The sequence below is a fragment of the Felis catus genome, chromosome A2 (assembly GCF_018350175.1).
Source record: "Felis catus isolate Fca126 chromosome A2, F.catus_Fca126_mat1.0, whole genome shotgun sequence".
NCBI classification, from domain to species: domain Eukaryota; kingdom Metazoa; phylum Chordata; class Mammalia; order Carnivora; family Felidae; genus Felis; species Felis catus.
In genome coordinates this window covers 62,151,185-62,170,232 of record NC_058369.1, presented here as the reverse complement: position 1 = coordinate 62,170,232, position 19,048 = coordinate 62,151,185, and the positions used below count along the sequence as shown (strand labels likewise).

General features: G+C 53.7%; 1 protein-coding gene across 1 annotated transcript; it reads left to right on the top strand.

Moving 5' to 3' along the window:
- The first annotated feature begins 6,547 nt into the window (after positions 1 to 6,547).
- LOC102900793 (coiled-coil domain-containing protein 201-like) lies at positions 6,548 to 15,643 on the top strand. Its single transcript, XM_006929064.5, has 3 exons — positions 6,548 to 6,676; positions 12,182 to 12,607; positions 14,907 to 15,643. Exons 1-3 carry the CDS (start codon positions 6,659 to 6,661, stop codon positions 15,069 to 15,071), a joined length of 609 nt encoding a protein of 202 aa, XP_006929126.1. The 5' UTR covers positions 6,548 to 6,658; the 3' UTR covers positions 15,072 to 15,643.
- Positions 15,644 to 19,048: the final 3,405 nt, after the last annotated feature.

The following is a 19,048-nucleotide window of genomic DNA, read 5'->3' as shown; positions in this document are numbered from 1 at the left end:
TGTTTATCAGTATCTACAACATAACTTACAACAACTTTGATTGGGATTGCATCAAATCTGTAGATTGAGTTGGGAGGAACTGACATCTTGAAAATATTGAGTGTTTCTATCCATGAACATGGGATGCCTATTCTCCATTTAGTCATTTGATACCATCCATCAGAGTTTTGTAGTTTTTTCACACAGATCTTGTACATGTTTTGTAATATTTATACACAGGTGCTTCATTTTGGGGGTGCTAATGTAAATGGTGGCTTTTTAATTTCACATTCCACTTAATCATTGCTGGTCTATTCAAAAAGGATTGACTGTATCCTTGTATCTTGCAACCTTGCTTTGATCACTTATTAGTTCCAGGAGTTTTTTCGTTGAACCTTTTTGTCATCTGCAAAGAAGATTTTATTTATTCCTTCCCAATTAGTATACATTTTATTTCCTTGCCTTGCCTTATTGCTTCAGCTAGTAGTCCCAGTGTGATGTTAAAAAGTATTGATGAGAGGGGACATCCTTGCCTTGTTTTGATCTCAGTGGGAAAGCTTTGAGATTCTCACCATTGACTGTGTTTTAACTTAGGTGTTTTTTTTTTAATTTGAGAGAGAGCAAGTGGGGAAGATGGATGGGGGGGAGGGAGAGAGGGAGAGAGAGAGGGAGAGAGAGGGAGAATCTTAAGCAGGCTCCATGCTCAGCTCAGAGCACAACGTAGGGCTTAATCCAACAACCCTGGAATCATGACCTGATCCAAAACCAAGAGTCAGACACTCAACCAACAGAACCACCCAGGTGCCCCTTAGTTTAGGTTTTTATAGGTATTCTTTATCAAGTTGAGGAATTTCTCCTTTTTTTGTATTTTACTGAGTTTGTATCATAAATGGGTATTGGATTTTGTCAAATTCTTTTTCTGCCTCTATTGATACAATGATATTTTTTTAGCCTGATGCAATGGGTTACCTTAGATGATTTTCAAACCTTTTTATTTTATTTTATTTTATTTTATTTTATTTATTTAGAGAGGGGGCATGCACGCAAGAAGGGGAGGGACAGAGAGAGAGATGGAGACGGAGACAGAGAATCACAAGCAGGCTCCATGCTGTCAGCACAAAGCCCGACATGGAGCTCAAACTCACGAACCCGTGAGATCATGACCTGGGCCAAAATTAAGAGTCAGACACTTAACCAACTGAGCCACCCAAGTGCCCCAGATGATTTTCAAATCTTGAGCCAGCCTGCACACCTGGAATAAATCCCACTTAGTCATGACATATAATTCTTTTTATACATTGTTGTATTTGCTAGTATTTTTAAAGGAATTTTTCATCTATGTTCAAGAAAGATCTTGTAATGTCTTCATCTGTCTTTGGTATTATGGTAATGCTGGCCTCAAAGAATGGGTCAAGAATTATTTTCTCTGCTTATATTTTCTGGTAGACATGGTGAAGAATTGGTATAATTTCTTTTTTAAATGTTCAGTGGGATTCACCAGTGAACCTGGTACTTTCCATTTTAGAAGGCATTCTGGGGATGCAGGGCTGGTTCAACATTCGCAAATCAATCAACGTGATACATCACATTAACAAAAAAAAAGAGAAGAACCATATGATCCTGTCAATCGATGCAGAAAAGGCCTTTGACAAAATCCAGCACCCTTTCTTAATAAAAACCCTTGAGAAAGTCAGGATAGAAGGAACATACTTAAAGATCATAAAAGCCATTTATGAAAAGCCCACAGCTAACATCATCCTCAACGGGGAAAAACTGAGAGCTTTTTCCCTGAGATCAGGAACACAACAAGGATGCCCACTCTCACCGCTGCTGTTTAACATAGTGCTGGAAGTTCTAGCATCAGCAATCAGACAACAAAAGGAAATCAAAGGCATCAAAATTGGCAAAGATGAAGTCAAGCTTTCGCTTTTTGCAGATGACATGATATTATACATGGAAAATCCGATAGACTCCACCAAAAGTCTGCTAGAACTGATACAGGAATTCAGCAAAGTTGCAGGATACAAAATCAATGTACAGAAATCAGTTGCATTCTTATACACTAACAATGAAGCAACAGAAAGACAAATAAAGAAACTGATCCCATTCACAATTGCACCAAGAAGCATAAAATACCTAGGAATAAATCTAACCAAAGATGTAAAGGATCTGTATGCTGAAAACTATAGAAAGCTTATGAAGGAAATTGAAGATTTAAAGAAATGGAAAGACATTCCCTGCTCATGGATTGGAAAAATAAATATTGTCAAAATGTCAATACTACCCAAAGCTATCTACACATTCAATGCAATCCCAATCAAAATTGCACCAGCATTCTTCTCAAAACTAGAACAAGCAATCCTAAAATTCATATGGAACCACAAAAGGCCCCGAATAGCCAAAGGAATTTTGAAGAAGAAGACCAAAGCAGGAGGCATCACAATCCCAGACTTTAGCCTCTACTACAAAGCTGTCATCATCAAGACAGCATGGTATTGGCACAAAAACAGACACATAGACCAATGGAACAGAATAGAAACCCCAGAACTAGACCCACAAACGTATGGCCAACTCATCTTTGACAAAGCAGGAAAGAACATCCAATGGAAAAAAGACAGCCTCTTTAACAAATGGTGCTGGGAGAACTGGACAGCAACATGCAGAAGGTTGAAACTAGACCACTTTCTCACACCATTCACAAAAATAAACTCAAAATGGATAAAGGACCTAAATGTGAGACAGGAAACCATCAAAACCTTAGAGGAGAAAGCAGGAAAAGACCTCTCTGACCTCAGCCGTAGCAATCTCTTACTCGACACATCCCCAAAGGCAAGGGAATTAAAAGCAAAAGTGAATTACTGGGACCTTATGAAGATAAAAAGCTTCTGCACAGCAAAGGAAACAACCAACAAAACTAAAAGGCAACCAACGGAATGGGAAAAGATATTCGCAAATGACATATCGGACAAAGGGCTAGTATCCAAAATCTATAACGAGCTCACCAAACTCCACACCCGAAAAACAAATAACCCAGTGAAGAAATGGGCAGAAAACATGAATAGACACTTCTCTAAAGAAGACATCCGGATGGCCAACAGGCACATGAAAAGATGTTCAGCGTTGCTCCTTATCAGGGAAATACAAATCAAAACCACACTCAGGTATCACCTCACGCCAGTCAGAGTGGCCAAAATGAACAAATCAGGAGACTATAGATGCTGGAGAGGATGTGGAGAAACGGGAACCCTCTTGCACTGTTGGTGGGAATGCAAATTGGTGCAGCCGCTCTGGAAAGCAGTGTGGAGGTTCCTCAGAAAATTAAAAATAGACCTACCCTATGACCCAGCAATAGCACTGCTAGGAATTTATCCAAGGGATACAGGAGTACTGATGCATAGGGCCACTTGTACCCCAATGTTCATAGCAGCACTCTCAACAATAGCCAAATTATGGAAAGAGCCTAAATGTCCATCAACTGATGAATGGATAAAGAAATTGTGGTTTATATACACAATGGAATATTACATGGCAATGAGAAAAAATGAAATATGGCCTTTTGTAGCAATGTGGATGGAACTGGAGAGTGTGATGCTAAGTGAAATAAGCCATACAGAGAAAGACAGATACCATATGGTTTCACTCTTATGTGGCTCCTGAGAAACTTAACGGGAACCCATGGGGGAGGGGAAGAAAAAAAAAAAAAAGAGGTTAGAGTGGGAGAGAGCCAAAGCATAAGAGACTGTTAAAAACTGAGAACAAACTGAGGGTTGATGGGGGGTGGGAGGGAGGAGAGGGTGGGTGATGGGTATTGAGGAGGGCACCTTTTGGGATGAGCACTGGGTGTTGTATGGAAACCAATTTGTCAATAAATTTCATATAAAAATAAATAAATAAATAAATAAATAAATAAATAAATAGAAGGCATTCTGACAGTTTTTTTTTTTTACACATTTGAATAATTTCAAAACAATGTTTGGGATATGATATTTTGCACTTACTTGATTACTAATGAAGTTTACAGGGTTGTTTTTTTTTTTTTTTCTTTTCTGTGTTGTTTTACAAAAAGTATCAGTCATTAGCCTCTAATTTACACCCTGGGGTCAAATGCAACTATAAGCATAGTGGTTGCATAGAACCTGTCCAAGGAATATATGTGTTGGATATAGGATAGTAAAGTCCATGGGACACAGGACTAGATAGGAATGGGGCTTAGGAAGAAAGTTCATTGTACTCTGGGTCCTAGAGACAGGAGACACGGCATGCCACTCAGGGCCACCGGGAGGCACCAGTGTGATCAGGAGGAGGGGAGAGCCAAGCCCACGGTCCTTATCGGAGTTTCCACGGGAAAGGCAGGGCAGAGGAGGAAGAGTGGCTTAGGCGTGGCTACCTTGAATAATTCCAGAGGGCTGTAGGATGTCCCCAGTTACCTGGCACCTGGCCCTGGAGTGACGAAGCCAGAGAGAATCGTCCCCTGGGCCGCGCGTCCAGATGGAGGAGGAGGTGTGGCTCTGGGATGCCTAGTTCCCGTATGGAAGGCAAGCTCCCAGCTGGATCCTTTTCCATCTCCAAGGATTGGCTAGCCCCAGGCAGGCGGGGAGCCTCTCCCCAGCCAGAAAGATGCCAGATCATAACATACAGAAAATACAAATATATATCCAGCGCAGAAGCCACAGTCACTCAGGGTGCTGGAGTTCTGAAAGCCCCAAGCCAGGTGGAAAGGAAAGGCCGGCGGTACCGTGGACGCAGCTGCTGTCGTTGCCGAGTTTACCGCCTGCCGGGCGCTGCTGGGGGGCGGGGGGTTCCCTGCACACGGTCAGCAAGCCCAGCGCGCCGTGCTCACTGACCCAGGCTGTCTGCATGTCTTGTCCAAAGCCCACAGCTTCAAAGTGATAAGAGCCAGGCTCTGAGGCGGACTGTCCGACACCAAGAGCATTATTTGCACCTGTGACGAAGGTCTCGGTGTGGCGGGCCTGTGGGCACGTGTGCGTCTACAGCTTGGATTTGAGTCACGCCTGAATTCAGCCTCAGCACAGCGAGTGTCCAATTCCAGGCACCACACAAGGAATGTGCTGGGCCCTTGGCGGGGACCTCCACAGACTGGCCTGGACCCCCATGCTTCTCCTCAGAGGGCTGCCCGGTGCGGCAACAAAGGGCACTGGTGACAGGTGACGCCCGTGTGCCAGACTAACATGACCCTAGACATACTCTGCGGATTTCAAAATTGTTTTTGGTCACAAACACAAACAGAAGAGCCTTACGCTGCACTCAGAGCACTGCCCATGTGCCAGGGGGTCAGGGCACCCTGAGGTTGGAGGTCAAGGCACCCTTGGGAGCCAGGAGGACAGGGGCCACTTGGCCTGACACGGTGAGGAGACATCAGGACACTGGGATGTCAAGGCAGCCCCACCTAGTTCACTCCAGGACTTTGAACAAACTCTTCCCCTTGGTGGCCCTCACTTTCCCCATCGGGAAAAGGATGGACTGTACAGGGGGAGGTTTTTAAAAATTATTACTAATTATATGTCATGGTTACATAAAAATGAAATGGATTTCAGTGATGTTAAAATTCACCCATCATCCATTTCCATGAATCCACAAGACTGTGAATCTTTCTCAGTTTCTGCAAGGCTGACCTGGTGTGTAGATGAACTATGGCAGAGGCTGTTCAGGTGGGCCCCTAGCCTCTTGTCTGCACCCCTCCCCTCAGTCCCACTCCCAGAAATGCTTGGGGGGGTGGAGGGGGTAGGGGGGGTGGGATGGGCTGGGGTAGGGTAGAGGAGGTAGGAGGTGGAGTGGAGGGGGGAGGGGGTAGGGTGGGGTGGGCTGGGGTGGGGGGAAGGGGCAAAGGCAGGAGGGAGTGGGGTGGAAGACCGTAGAGGGGGTAAGAGGTGAGGTGGGCTGGGGTGGAGGAGGAGGAACGAGGATGGAAGGGGGTGGGGGTGGAGTAGGGGAGTGGGATGGAAGGAGTAGGGGGAGGGGTTGGGGGGTGGGGTGGGTGGAGGAGGTAGGGGGAATGGGGTGGGGTGGGTACCAGATGGGGTGTACCAGATGGGGTGGGGGTGGTGGAGGTGGTGGAGGGGCAGGAGGGAGCTCTCAGCAGGGGGAATGGGGTGGGGTGGGATGGGGTGGAAGGGTTAGGGGGCTGGGCCGCTTCTGGCAGGGGGGATGGGGTGGGGGTCCTGGGGGGCACTCCCCGGCAGGGGGCTAGCACAGGCCCCAGGAGCCACCCTGATGCCAGTCCCGGAGCCGCCAGGGCCCATCTGACAGCCGGTGCCCCTTTGTCCCTCAGGGTTCTGACAACCACCCAGCTGTCCGCTCCCTAGCTCAGGACGCAGGGACACGGACCTTGCCGTGGGTGCCAGGGCGGGGTGACGGTGTCCCCTCTCTAGCTCACTGTAACAGGCAGGTAGACCACCCAGCGCCAGGCGCCCTCGCGGGGCTCAGGTTCCGGCGTCCACGGCCCCGCGGCCCTGACCTCTTCGGGCCAGAAGCGCACACAGGTGCGTGGAACCGACCAGGTGGACACCCTCGGGGCTCGGCCCGCCCACGCTCCTCCCTGCGCCTGCGCCGCCACGGGCCCAGGTGGAGGCGGCGCGCAGGTGGGGTCCCGCCCGCGGGTACTTCTGGGACTGGGCTCGTGGGCCCGCGGCTGCGGTGGCTGTGTCCTCGCCGAGGCGGGATGGAGTCCGGGGCGCAGGTAGGCCGTTATGGGGGGCGCTGGCGGCGGGCGGGTCCGAGTCACCGCGCGTCCCCTGATGTGGGGCGCCCTGCGCTCAGACCCGAGGCGCCTTCACCTGACACATCAGACAGGTGCCGGGTCCTGCACCCCCGCCCCTCCCCTAGCCTGTCAGGGAGGCCGGGTCTGTAGGTGTCCGCCCCGCGGGGAGCCCATGCGACGCCCGCTCCGCGTGCGCACGGAAAAGCGGGGTGCCGGGCTGGGAGGGGTCCCCGGGGGGAGTTAGAGCCTGCCCTCCAGAGCCCTGCGCTGTGGCTGGGAGGGGACCCCTCAGACACTCCCCAGGCCGGTCTGGGCGGCTGCCCCGAGTCTCCCCAAGTCTCCGCTCGCCTGGTTCCCTCTCCAGACAAGTGGGGACCTTTCTCCTGTCCTTGCCCATCTTCATTTGCAGCTAGGTAATGTCTTCGGGTGGTGTCGGGGTAAGGGACTAAACAGATGTGTGTGTCCCTGCAGCCTTCCCCAGCCCCCACCACAGGCTAAGGATGTTTTTATGTTCTACTAGAATGTTACATTTGTAGTTTTCCTCAGTTTGGGGGGGGGGGGGGGAGGAGCCTGTACCCAAAGCATAGGGACCTTTTCTTATCAGTGTATGAGAAAAACGTGTGTGTTTGTGTGTATGTGTCCGTCCATCCATCCATCCATCCATCCATCCATCCACCTATCCACCTGCTCAGGGTCTTTGCATGTTTGTTAGGTTTTGGTTTTTTCCTGAGTCTGAGGAGCATTAACCTCTCATTTACCTTTCATGGGAGGTGTGGGCTGTGTGTTTTCACTGAGTACATTGCCGGTTTGTCTTTGCAGAAGTTTCAAATGTATTTATTTTAACTTATTTTCCTTTATGGCTTCTGTGTTGTGAGCTATCATTTGAAAGCCTTACTTCTGACAAGATTTACAGAGAAATCACCCATATTTCTTTCCAGTGCTTTTATAGTTCTGTTTGTTTGTTTGTTTGTTTGTTTGTTAACATTGACCACAGAGAAAAAAGGCAGGACCGAAATAAAACAAAAGTGTTCATGTGGGGGTCTCAGAATTGTAGTTCGGGAACAGCCCAAATCATGTCCCCCTGGGGACAGAACTCAGGGTTTTTTTAAGACAATGGGGAATATTGGTCTATGTCAGTTTTGATTGGTATTGGCCGCAGAAAACTCAGATTGGCTGAACAGAATTGTTTCTAAGTCTCTCACCGAGCAAAGTCCATTATGGTAGTAAGTTGCAGGGTCTTGGGGTGAGTCCTTGGAGTTTATGGAGGTTGGCACAGTTCAAAGTTCATGGTTGCACCATGAGAATTGAGTGTGAGCCGCCCCCCCCTCCATGGCCTCCTGGCTCCCTCTAAACACCCTTGACATAAGTGACCCCATTTCATTGCCCCTCTCACAAAATTTACCCCTTCTATCCATTTGGAATTTATCCTGGTGGAGGATCTAACAATCCAATTTGTTTCAGATTTTTCAAAATTATCCTGTTTTTATTTCTAGTAACCTGTGAATTTTTAAAGAGTATAATACTCAGTCCCTTGTCATTTATTTTCATGTGGGGTACAAGGTAGAGGCGTGGCTTTGCTATTTTTTTGTTTTCCTAAGTGACCAACCCGGCAGAACAACGACATGCAGTGGAAAAAACTCCCTTCCCTGCTCATTTGAAGCCCAGCTCCCCGGGCAGTATTCCCACATGTGTGTCTAGATCATTTGCATTGCCCATGTATCGCTACAGACACACAATTCTTTCTGTAAGCTGTCAGCGTGACAGCATTGTCTAATCAAAAATGTATCAAATTCTTCTTATGGAGAAGCGTATCGACATTTGGTCGTTTATTGGCTCAGTTTGCTTTCCTTAACAGGTTAGTTCGAAGTAACTTCTGCTAACCAGAAAATGTGTCCCCATTCCCCTGTAGTGTCTTTTTAGTGGAAGCCCCGGTCTGTGCTCACACCCCACGTGTGCCCTGAGCCTGGTCCCTGTATAAAGTAGCATGGCCTAGCGTTTCCCTTTACAAGCGCCAATTGCCTTCATGGGACTTGGATCGTTTCTTTCTCTTTGATCTACCAGGGGCTACAAAAATACATAAATAAAATGTGGGCTTGCCTCCATGACTTGTTTATTTCCGTTTCTCCATACATCTCTGTGGATTTTGCTCTGTGTCGATGCTACGGTATGTGTTGCAAAGGTAATTCCAGAAGGAAAACATTTTGGCTTTTGTTTCCTATCACACCGTGGGGCTGTCTTGGGTCTTTTTCCACGCATTCGGCCTTTTCCAGCGATGACATCAGAGGCACTGCCTGTGTTTACTTGGTCCCTCCCTGCCTGGCCTTTCTTGTCATCCTGCTTTGGATCTTTCAGAAGCCTTCTGTCTCCCACACAGCTTCACATACGGTCCGCAGCTGGACGTGTTTTCGAACCCAATGCCAGCCTGCTGGCAGGCGAGCATATTCTGTTTGCCTTTGCTGCCAGGGCAAGGGTGCCTGGACTTCGACTACCAAAGAAGATGCGCACGTGGGATGTAGGTGGCGAGGAAATGAAAAGGCGTTTGCCCCCGCTGGTCGTTAAAGCCCGCGCCGCCGCCGGGAGACAGTGCCGTTCACCTATTAGAAAGCCGCAGAAGACGTCAGGAGTGGACAGCCCCAGGTCCTGGGAGGGTGCAGAGCCCCTAGAATTCTCCCATGCACCCACGCCACCCGACGACGGGGCAGTTGCATCGAGAGACCGCTGACTCATTCTCTGGAGCAAATCCAGTTCGGGCTGTTTGAGTTCACGTTAATCAATTTCTAAAGCTTTTGCTAAAGGAAATGAGGTGCCAGGAGCAGCCCAGGAACTACACAGTTGAAGCTCTGCAACCGGCCCCCTCCCAGGAGGGCACTCCAGCCTGGCTTTCTGACTCAGGGGCTGGTGGGGGTGGGGGGGTGTCTCCTGCGGGCATACGTGGAGCCAGACCTGTTTTCTGTTTCCAGCTGGGCTTGTGCCTCCCCGAGCCACCCAGTGCTGATGCACTCACCTCCTAGGAATGCTCTGATTGCTCCCTGAGGTCAGATTTTGAATGCCTGGCACCCTCCACTGAGCACGTTTCTGCAAAACCCAACCCCTCTCCCCACACTGCTTGCAGACCGTCTCCTGCCCTGGCCTGGCTCTCAGCCCCTGTGGGAAATTCAGACACCTAACTCTGTTCTCACAGCATCTATGCCGTGTGTCTCATTCAGAGAGTCGGGGACGTGGAATATCATCGGTGATTTCACACACCTGTGTGTATCAGGATTCCATTTATGACACAAGAACTTCTTTGCATTCGGCACACGTATTCCGTGGTTTTGTTCTTTGTTACAAATCGCTAACGGGGCAGGACCAGAGAGAGGTTGAAATTGGACTTTCTAGTTTTCCTTGTTTCTCTGTTTGACTTCAACCAGGACGGCCAGACCACAACCCCACAGGAGACCCCAGGGCCCTGGCCCACAGAAACAGACCGCCAACGTCTGCCTTGAGCCGCTTGGTGCCGGTGTGATTTGTTAGACGGCAAACCGAAGGCTGCTGTGCGGTCTCCCTCCCCCGCAGCATCCCGAACGAGACAGCGGGAGCATCTGCGCTTTCTTTGACACAAGTTTAGCCCTTGACCAGTTCCACATCGTTAAAACACTTTTCAGCTCTGCCTCCCCCCAGTCCCTACCCAATCACGCCCCTTCATGCACGCATCACAGCGGGAATTCAAGGACCACAAAGTGGCAGTGTGGTGCACCAGCCGCTGGCGCTGTTTGCGCCCTGTGTGGAAGCCGGTGGGCATGCCGCTGTCACGCCTATGGTGCCAGCAGGCTTCCCAGAATGTTGGCGTCATTTCGTCTTGGAGATTTTATACACTTGGTCTTTTGAAAGAGTTCTGCTTCTTCCTGCACCCTGTGCGACAACCACTTTCTTAATGGTTTGGGGCAGCACTGTCAGCAATGGACTCTATCACTGGAAACTGTTCTTCCCACCACTGAGAACACACATGGGACGTCCTGCCAAGGGGGATCCAGCTTGGAGATGAATAGTGACTGATGCTGCAGCGAACAAGGCAGTGCTGTCACTTCTTCAGGGTGATGCATTCCTTCCCTTTGGCTACGTGCCTGGGGGTGCAATTGCTGGGTCGTTGGTAGTTCTGGTAACCTTCTGAGGAAACTCCACATTGCTTTCTATAGTGGCTGCACCAGTTTGCATTCCCACCAGCAGGGCACGAGGGCTCCCCTTTCTCTGCATCCTCGCCAACACCTGTTGTTTATGTTGTTAATTTTAGCTTTGTTGACAGGTGTGAGGTGATGTCTCATCATGGCTTTGACTTGAGTCTCCCTGATGATGAGTGACACTGAGCATCTTTTCATGCGTCTGTTGGCCATCTGGATGTCTTCTTTGGAGAAGTGTCTGTTCGTGTCTCTTGCCCATTTTTAATTGGATGATTTGTTTTTGTTTTTTTTTTTTCTCTCAAGTTGTAGGAATGCCTCACATACTTTGGAGATTATTCCTTTATTGGATTTGTAGTCAACTGATACTCTTCCCCACTCCATACGTGGGATTGGACTTTGAACATGACCTAGCATGGTAGTAGATTGGCTAGATGCAGTGCGGTGCTAATTAACAGCACGAATTGATATGTATTGAAAAGACACACGAGAACTGCTTACAAAAAACAAACTGCTCAATCTGTCACATAGTTTTGATGTGACAGCTTTGCTTTTTTTTTTTTTTAATGTTTATTCATTTTGAGAAAGAGACAGAGGGGGGGAGGGACAGAGAGAAAGGGAGACAGAGGATCCAAAGTGGACTCTGTGCTGACAGCAGAGAGCCCAGTGTGGGGCCTGAACTCCTGAATCGTGAGATCATGACCTGAGCTGAAGTCAGATGCTCAACCAACTGAGCCCCACAGGTGCCTGACGTGACAGCTTTTCAAGGAGCACTGTGCAGACCATGGCTTTATAATGATGATAAAACTATTTGCCAAGTACAGTGTGTTAGCATCTAGAAAAAGCCATGAGCACAGGAGTGTGAGGGGTTCCACCAAGGCTTTGTTCTGGAGGAAGAACCAGCCCTGACGAAGCCACTGCTGCAGGTCGGGGGCTCAGGACCCAGGATGGGGACGCTCTGTGTCCCCCCACCCTGCACACCTGCCCGATGCATGCACCTCTGCCCAGACTCCTGCTCCTTTATGTTGAGTGTAAATGTTAAGATGAATTCACTGATGACGTTTTTGCAGTTTTCTCCTGAAAACAAGTGTCTGTACGTGAAAACCGTCTGTTTTTTGGTTCTATCATTAAAACCATTCTGACTGGGGCTTGGTTTTGACCAAACAGCAGACCAGGTGAAGCCGGAGGAGTGCGGCCCGCCCTGCACTGGGGTCTGTCTCTGGGCGGTGCACTCCCCACCCAGGGGCACAGGCCCAGGAGAAGGGTGTGCCCTTGGAGGCTCGCTGCCGTGACCTTGTAGAGAAACAACCTCCGTGCTCCGTTTCCACAGGTGTCTGGGCTGAAGTCCACCGCAGAAGATGAGGGTCCTTCTTCAGTGACGAGTCAGCTGTCCCCGAGAAATGTCCCAAAGCATAGCACCCCCCGGGACGCCACGCCCAGCCTGCACAGGAGGCCACCGGGCCGCGTCCCCTACCGCCCGGAAGGGAGCCCCGTGGCTGAGTCCCCGCTGCCTGAAAGCCTTTCCTGGAGCACCATGGCCACCCTCCAGAACCTGCAGCTTTCTACCGTCTGGCCAGCACCCGCCTCCGACCCCTGGGATCCCGAGGAAGATCCTCCTACACCCGCCTCGGTCACTCGGAGGCAGCGGCAGGCAGAGTCCGGGGGAGCACGGAGCCGGTCTCCACACTTGAGGTTGCCCGGGGTCCCCAACACCTCGGGGAAGAGAAGGAGGGACCCAAAGGAGCTGGCGGCTGTGGTAGGATTGTCCTGACCCCAACCCTGTCCCTGTGCCCCTGACCCTGTCTCTGTGCCCCTTTGTCCCTTACTGTGTCCCCACCCTGACCCCAACCCAGTCCCCAACTGTGTCCCTGACCTGACCATGTCCCTGTGTCCCCACCCTGACCCCAACTCTGTCCCCAACTGTGTCCCCGACCTGATTGTGTCCTTGAGTGTGTCCCCGACCTGACCCCAACCCTGTCCCTGTGTCCCTGACGCTGTCTCTGTGCCCCTGACTTTGTCCCTTACCATGTCCCCACCCTGACCCCAACCCTGTACCTGTGTCCCCGACCTGACCCTGTCACCGACTGTGTCCCCACCCTGACCCCAACCCTGTCCCTGACTGTGTCCCCGACCTGACCCCAACCATGCCCCTGTGTCCCTGACCTGACCCCAACCCTGTCCCTGTGTCCCTGACCCTGTCTCTGTGCCCTTTGTCACTTACTATGTCCCCAACCTGACCCCAACCCTGTCCCTGTGTCCCTGACCTGACCCCAACCCTGTCCCTGTGTCCCTGACATCCCTGTGTCCCCAACCCCTGTCCCTGACTGTGCCCTTAGCTGGACACTGGCCCTGTCCCGGCTTAGCCCCACCCCATCCCCACCTGGGGGCTCAGGGCCCATGGAGGTGGCTGTGACCTGAGAGAGGGCAGCTACCCTTCCCTCACTGCTAGACCTTTCTGATGTCCTGGGCCTGCCCCACCTGCTCTGAGGGGTCATGTGACCCCGTGGGGAGCATCTGTGCCCCCCAGTTCCCATCTGCTCCCCAAACTCTTGAACACGCTGCCATAAATCCTGCTGGCCTTCTTAAGGTGGAGTGGGTGAGCCCAGGAAGCTGTGGGCTCTTTCCTCGTGGCTCAGTGCAGACCCAGGGCCTCCCCCCATGTTCCCCTGGCCCCCGGGGCCCCTTTCCTGCTGTGAGCTCTGCTCCCTGGCCCACAGCAGCGTCACCCTCTCCTCTGACGCCCTTGTGTTCTAGAAGGTTCTGAGAAGGGTACTGTGGGGCTTCGGCTGGCTCCAGCTGGCCTGTCCTGCTGACCAGAGGTGGGATGTGTCTGGTGGACAGTGGGCCTGTTGGTTCCCTGGGGGAAATCCCCACTCTGCCGCCCTCAAGGCCCTTGTCCCCCCCACATCTGCTGGAACTCAGGGGAAGTCGGGTGTGGGGTGGCCTGGGCGGTGGCTTTCTCCTCTTACCCCTCATCTGCCCTCGAGAGGGGTGCTGGGGTCCACCTTCTGAGGTCACCGCGGGATGCCTGGCCTCTCCCGCTGGCTCCTCTCTTTGGCCTTTCAAACCCCTGTGCTTGGCTCCGCTCACGTCTCTGGGGCGTTACTGGGGGAGGGGGAGCTTCCCTGGTGCCCCCGCCCGCCTTCTGTGGTCGCCTGGTTGCAGTTGGGAGCCCGTCCTCACAGGGCTGTGCGGAGCTCTACGCGCGTGTCCCCGTGGGCCAGTGGTCCTGCCTGCTGCCAGGAGGGGCGTGAGCCTGGCCGGAATATTCTGGAGCTGACAAAGGGAAGGGGCCTGAGGGTCTCCCTGCAGGGCGGATATCGCGATGGCCACAGGTCCCCACCTGCCCCCAGAGATGGGGCAGCCCTCTCAGTGCAGACACAGAGCTCCCAGCTGCGCTGACTGCTCTGGCTGGTGGCCCCGCCCCGTCCTCCGGTTCCACCATCTGCCCCCCTCCCCCAGCACGCCAGGGCACCAGCCTCTCCTGCTCCTTATTTACCCCCAGAGGGTTGTCACTATTTTTTACGTTTTGAAGCAATTGGGAGGGCCTGCCATGGGGGCTGAGAACTTCCAGACTTGTCCTCTGTGGCCCGGCCCCAGCACGCCCCCCATGTGGTCTGGCTCAGCTCCCCCGCCCCGGCTCTGCTTTCTAACAGCCTGAGCCCCCCTTGTTTAGAAGCAGGGCTCATCCTGTCCCACCTCCCCACTCCCCGACCCCCAGGTCAGGGGGCCTCCCTGCCGCAAGCCTGGACAGTCACCTGTCTGCCCCAGGCCGATGGTCCCACACAAGCCCAGCCGGCCCCCCAGCTGCCCCTCTGCACCCTTGTCAGACCTGGCTCCCTGGTCCTTACCCACCCCTCCTGTCCCCACACCAGGATGCGGCCCTCTGGGCGGTTGGGGCACGTGGGAGCAGACGGACTGGGTGACCAGGGAGCCCAGGGGGGCAGGGGTCTGCAGCCTGCACGGGGCACCTGCTGGCCATACGAGGCTCGTCTCAAGCGACAGCCAGGGCTCCTGCAACGTAAGCCTTCTCAGGGACACCTCTCCCCCCACAGACAGAGCGTGTGAGGCAGTGGGAAGTCAGGCTGCTTCGGGACATCGAGGAGGCCACTCATCACGAGCTCACCATCGAGGACGACTGCATTTTGGGGCCGGGCCAGGAAGCACTGTGTTCTGGGGCTCCCGCGGCCAGCCCTCCATCCACCGGCTTCAAACCTTGATCCTCGGGGCTCCCCCGGGCCTCACCTTGACCACTTCCCTCTCCACTGTGATGCTTGGGTTGGGTGGGGGGCAAGTTAAGGCTCCCGTAACTTCGATTCCACACGAGGCCCTCAGAAGCACCAACGGAGAGCAGGGGATGGAGGGAGCAGGTACCCCCGCCCCCGGGGGTTCCCCAGGGCCACCCAGGGACCAGGGAGCGTGGTGAGCTGCCCCCCCCCCCAACACAGAGCTGGGGACATACTCCCAGCAGGCTCAGGGTGCATTCCGGGGAAGTCAGACACCGCGACTCACCGGGAGGTGGTTCTGGCAGTTCAGGCGCTGGTTTTATGGGGGTGGTGAGAATTTAACCCCCTATGGTAGTGCGTTCCTGGGGCTGGGGTCCCACCAAACAGATGGGGGGGGGTGCAGGCCCTCTGTCGAGAGGAGGGAGCGGGGCACTTGGGGCCCTTCAGCTAACACACAAAACCACCTGGACCTCCCAGTCCAGACCATCTGGGGCACAGCTTTGCAGGATGCTTCATGGTTATAAAAACAGAGCTCGATCTTATTCTTATAAATGTGTTCATCCCCACTCTGTTTTATTTTTTAATATTTATTTTTGAGAGACAGGGAGAGGGAGACACAGAATCTGAAGCAGCTCCAGGCTCCCAGCTGTCAGCCCAGAGCCCGAAGCAGGGCTCGAACCCACGAACTGTGAGATCATGACCTGAGTGGAAGTCGGACACTTAACCGACTGAGCCCCCCCTGCACCCCTAAATTCTTTAAATCATCTGAATACAGTAGGGGTATCTCATTTGTGGGGTTTTAAAAAAGCAGGGATTTGAAATAGTGGATAAGAACAGCGTGTAGCTAGGCTGGACGAGGATGGGGGTTCTGGCGTTTATTCTGAGTCGGGAACAATCCGGCATTTAACATGATGCTTTGAAATGTGGATACCTTCTAAACATGCACAGTATTCGGGGGCTTTCTGTGCCAGTCACAAATGTGTAGAGATGTGGAATACGGTGTTTTAAATCAACAAAAGGAAAAAGCATACAAAAAACAACATTTAAAAGCACGATGGGAGAAACAAGTCCAAATATAGCAATAATCCTATTTTCTAAAGGGAGCTTAAATTTCCTGGTTAACAAAGAGGTTCTGACCTTGTGATCTTTTTAACCCCGGCACGTGACACTGTAAAGCGTGGTTACCCCGAGGGAGAAGGGGGCCCGCTCGTGGGGGCGCGTGAGGGGCTCTGGGGCCGGAAGAACCACTGCCGGCGTGCGCGGTGGCCATGGGGTGCTTCGCATCGTGGATACAGAGGGCAGGTGTCTCCCTGTAGGTCCTGGAGGCCACACCAGGCCCGGGGCCCCAGGAGGACAGGGGACATGGCCTGAGAGGAAACACCTGGGCGCAGGCATGCAGGTGCCCCCGTCCCAGCCACATGCAGAACTTTCATGGATGGGAACGCACACCGTGCGGGAAGCAGGTGTGAAGGCAGGGACACACCAGACATGGGAGCAGCGTCGGGGGACAGCGGTGACATAAGAGGATGCCACACAGAGAAATACCCAGCAGATAACGTGTAGGAATTAAGAACAGGGTGAGAGTGGGGGTGCCCGGGAGGGCTCAGTCAGCTAAGCATATGACTTGATTTCAGCTCAGGTCATTTTCTTTTGGTTTGTGAGATCGAGCCCCCAGTTGGGCTCTGTGCTGACAGCAAGGAGTTCTGCTTGGGATTCTCTCTCTCTCTCTCTCTCTCTCTCTCTCTCTCTCTCTCTCTCCTCTCTCTCTCTCTCTCCCTCCCCCTCCCCCCCCTCCCCTGCTCATGCTCTCTCTCTCTCTCTCTGCCCCTCCCCTGCTCTCAAAAAATAAAGAATAGGATAACAGAAGTGAGCAATCCCACAGGAGCCCTGGAAGATAAAATCGAGGGCATCTCCCACAAAGAGAGTAAACTTGGGGAAAACAATGGCTGAACAGGCATCCAGTATCAAAATCCTAGGAGGTCAGACATGAGGACAGAGAAACGGACAGGCACTGCACATCAGGCTACTCATCCAAGACAGTTCCCAGCCACAAACACCTCCCACCAAGTTCCGAGGACGATCAGGAAGCCTGCCGGGTCCTGCTGCCTGGGGACCCGCCGTGTTCTCAGTATTCAGGGAACCGACTGCCAGCCTGGAATCCCAGTTCCCCTACAAACACCCCAAGCGCGCCCCCCCCTACACCTGATCCTGACGCGGCAGGTGCATGAAAAGTCCAACTTGCAGTTCTGGTTTCGGGAACTCTGGATCCGCTTCCTTCTGTGCTGGTGTCGGGGCCCCACCCTGTGGCCCCTGTGGGGCCAACACTGTGGTTTGTTGACATCCCCATGCCCACCGGTTGCGGCTGGGTTCACAGGCAGGAACCCCCCACAGCCTGAGAAGGCAGCCTTGTCCGAATCTGCCAGTTCCCACAGTGCTTACTCCTCTCCGTCCTGCAGGCCGGACACCGGAGATCCGGGCATCAGTGCGGCCAGTTCTGGGGGGTCTCGTTCTGCACGGGCACCCATCCCATCACGGGGACCAACCCTCGGCCTCCTTGAGCCCCGACTGCCTCCCTGCAGGCCCAGCCTGGAATTTGGGGAGGGGGACAATTCCATCCCTACCAGACCTCCCTTGGAACACAGGTCCTCGCAGTTGTGATTACCGTGAGGGTGCAGAGATGACGTCATTCTGGATTAAGGTCACGCCCTGCACCCAATGCAGACGCACAGGGAGAAGCCAGCGGCAGGCACGTTGGGCCACCGCGAGCCCAGGACGCCGGGGGCCCCCCCAAAGCTGGAAGAGGCGCAGGCCGGACTGCCCCCCACACGCAGAAGGAACGCGGCCTCCAGAGGCGGGAGGGTACATCTCTGTTGTTGAAGCCCCCCAGCTTGGGCTCCTGGGTCGTAGGAGCCCCCGGAGATGCATACAGCCATCTACGCAGTCGCCCTGTGCACTCATTTCATAGCAGGGACGGCAGAGCAGGGGGAGGGCAGGTTCTAAACACAGAGACGAGGCCCCTGGGGAGGCTGACCGTGAACCAAGACGTGGAGGCATGTGCCGCAGAGGGACCCCTGGCCCTGGCTGAGCGTCTGGGGTGCCGGGGATGGCGGGGAGCCCGTGTGGAGGCAGGGGCTGGGACAGCATGGAGCGGGCGGGGGCGGCCCTCGGAGCGCCTGGAGGGCCCCGTTCACCTGCGTGAGCTGGGGGCCCCCGCAGGGTTCCGGCACAGCTAGGACGTGACCAGTTGGCATCCGAAGCCCCGTGAGAGTAGCTGGGGGGGATGCAGTGGCCGGAGTGCCTAGGGGCCCCCGCAGGACAGGGGCGGCAGACGGGCACATAGGCCAGGCAGTGCCAGAGAAGGTGGTCAATGTGGGACGAGGAGACGGGGCCAGCAAGGCCCCCGATGGCCGGGGCTCCGAGACAAAGCCTGGGGGCCTCCCCTGTGCGTCCCTAGCATTGGAAATGGGGGTCACACAGGCAGGGGAGCAGCGGGCAGGGCAGGTTTGGGGCCATCAGGGGTGTGCTCCCTGTGACTTCTGCCAAGCTGCTGAGGTGGGGGTGGGGGGGGGGTGGGCGGGGGAGGGAGTCGGTGCTGGAAACAGCCTGGGGCTCAGGGCAGGGAGGAGGCTGAGCCAGCAACCGCCCCGCCCCGCCCCTGCCCTCGGGGGGTGGGTCTCGGGCTCCATGGGATGAGCCTGGGCCACAGGCTCCTGCTCTCCAGGGTCCGGCCTGTCCCTTGCCTCCCCACCAGATATGTGCAGTCCCTGCACCACTGGCCTCTCTTGCCCCCTAACCTGGGGGTAGGAGGGGGCTTCCCCGAACGGTGGCATTAGCTGTGTCCTGGCAGAGGGTGGCTGGTGTCACTGCTGGCAAACCCTCCCTGACACTCTGGTCTGCTGCCTCAGGGCCTATGCCCCGATCTTGGCCCGACTCGGCCGGCACAGCCCACTTTTAGTGAGCGGCATGGCTCA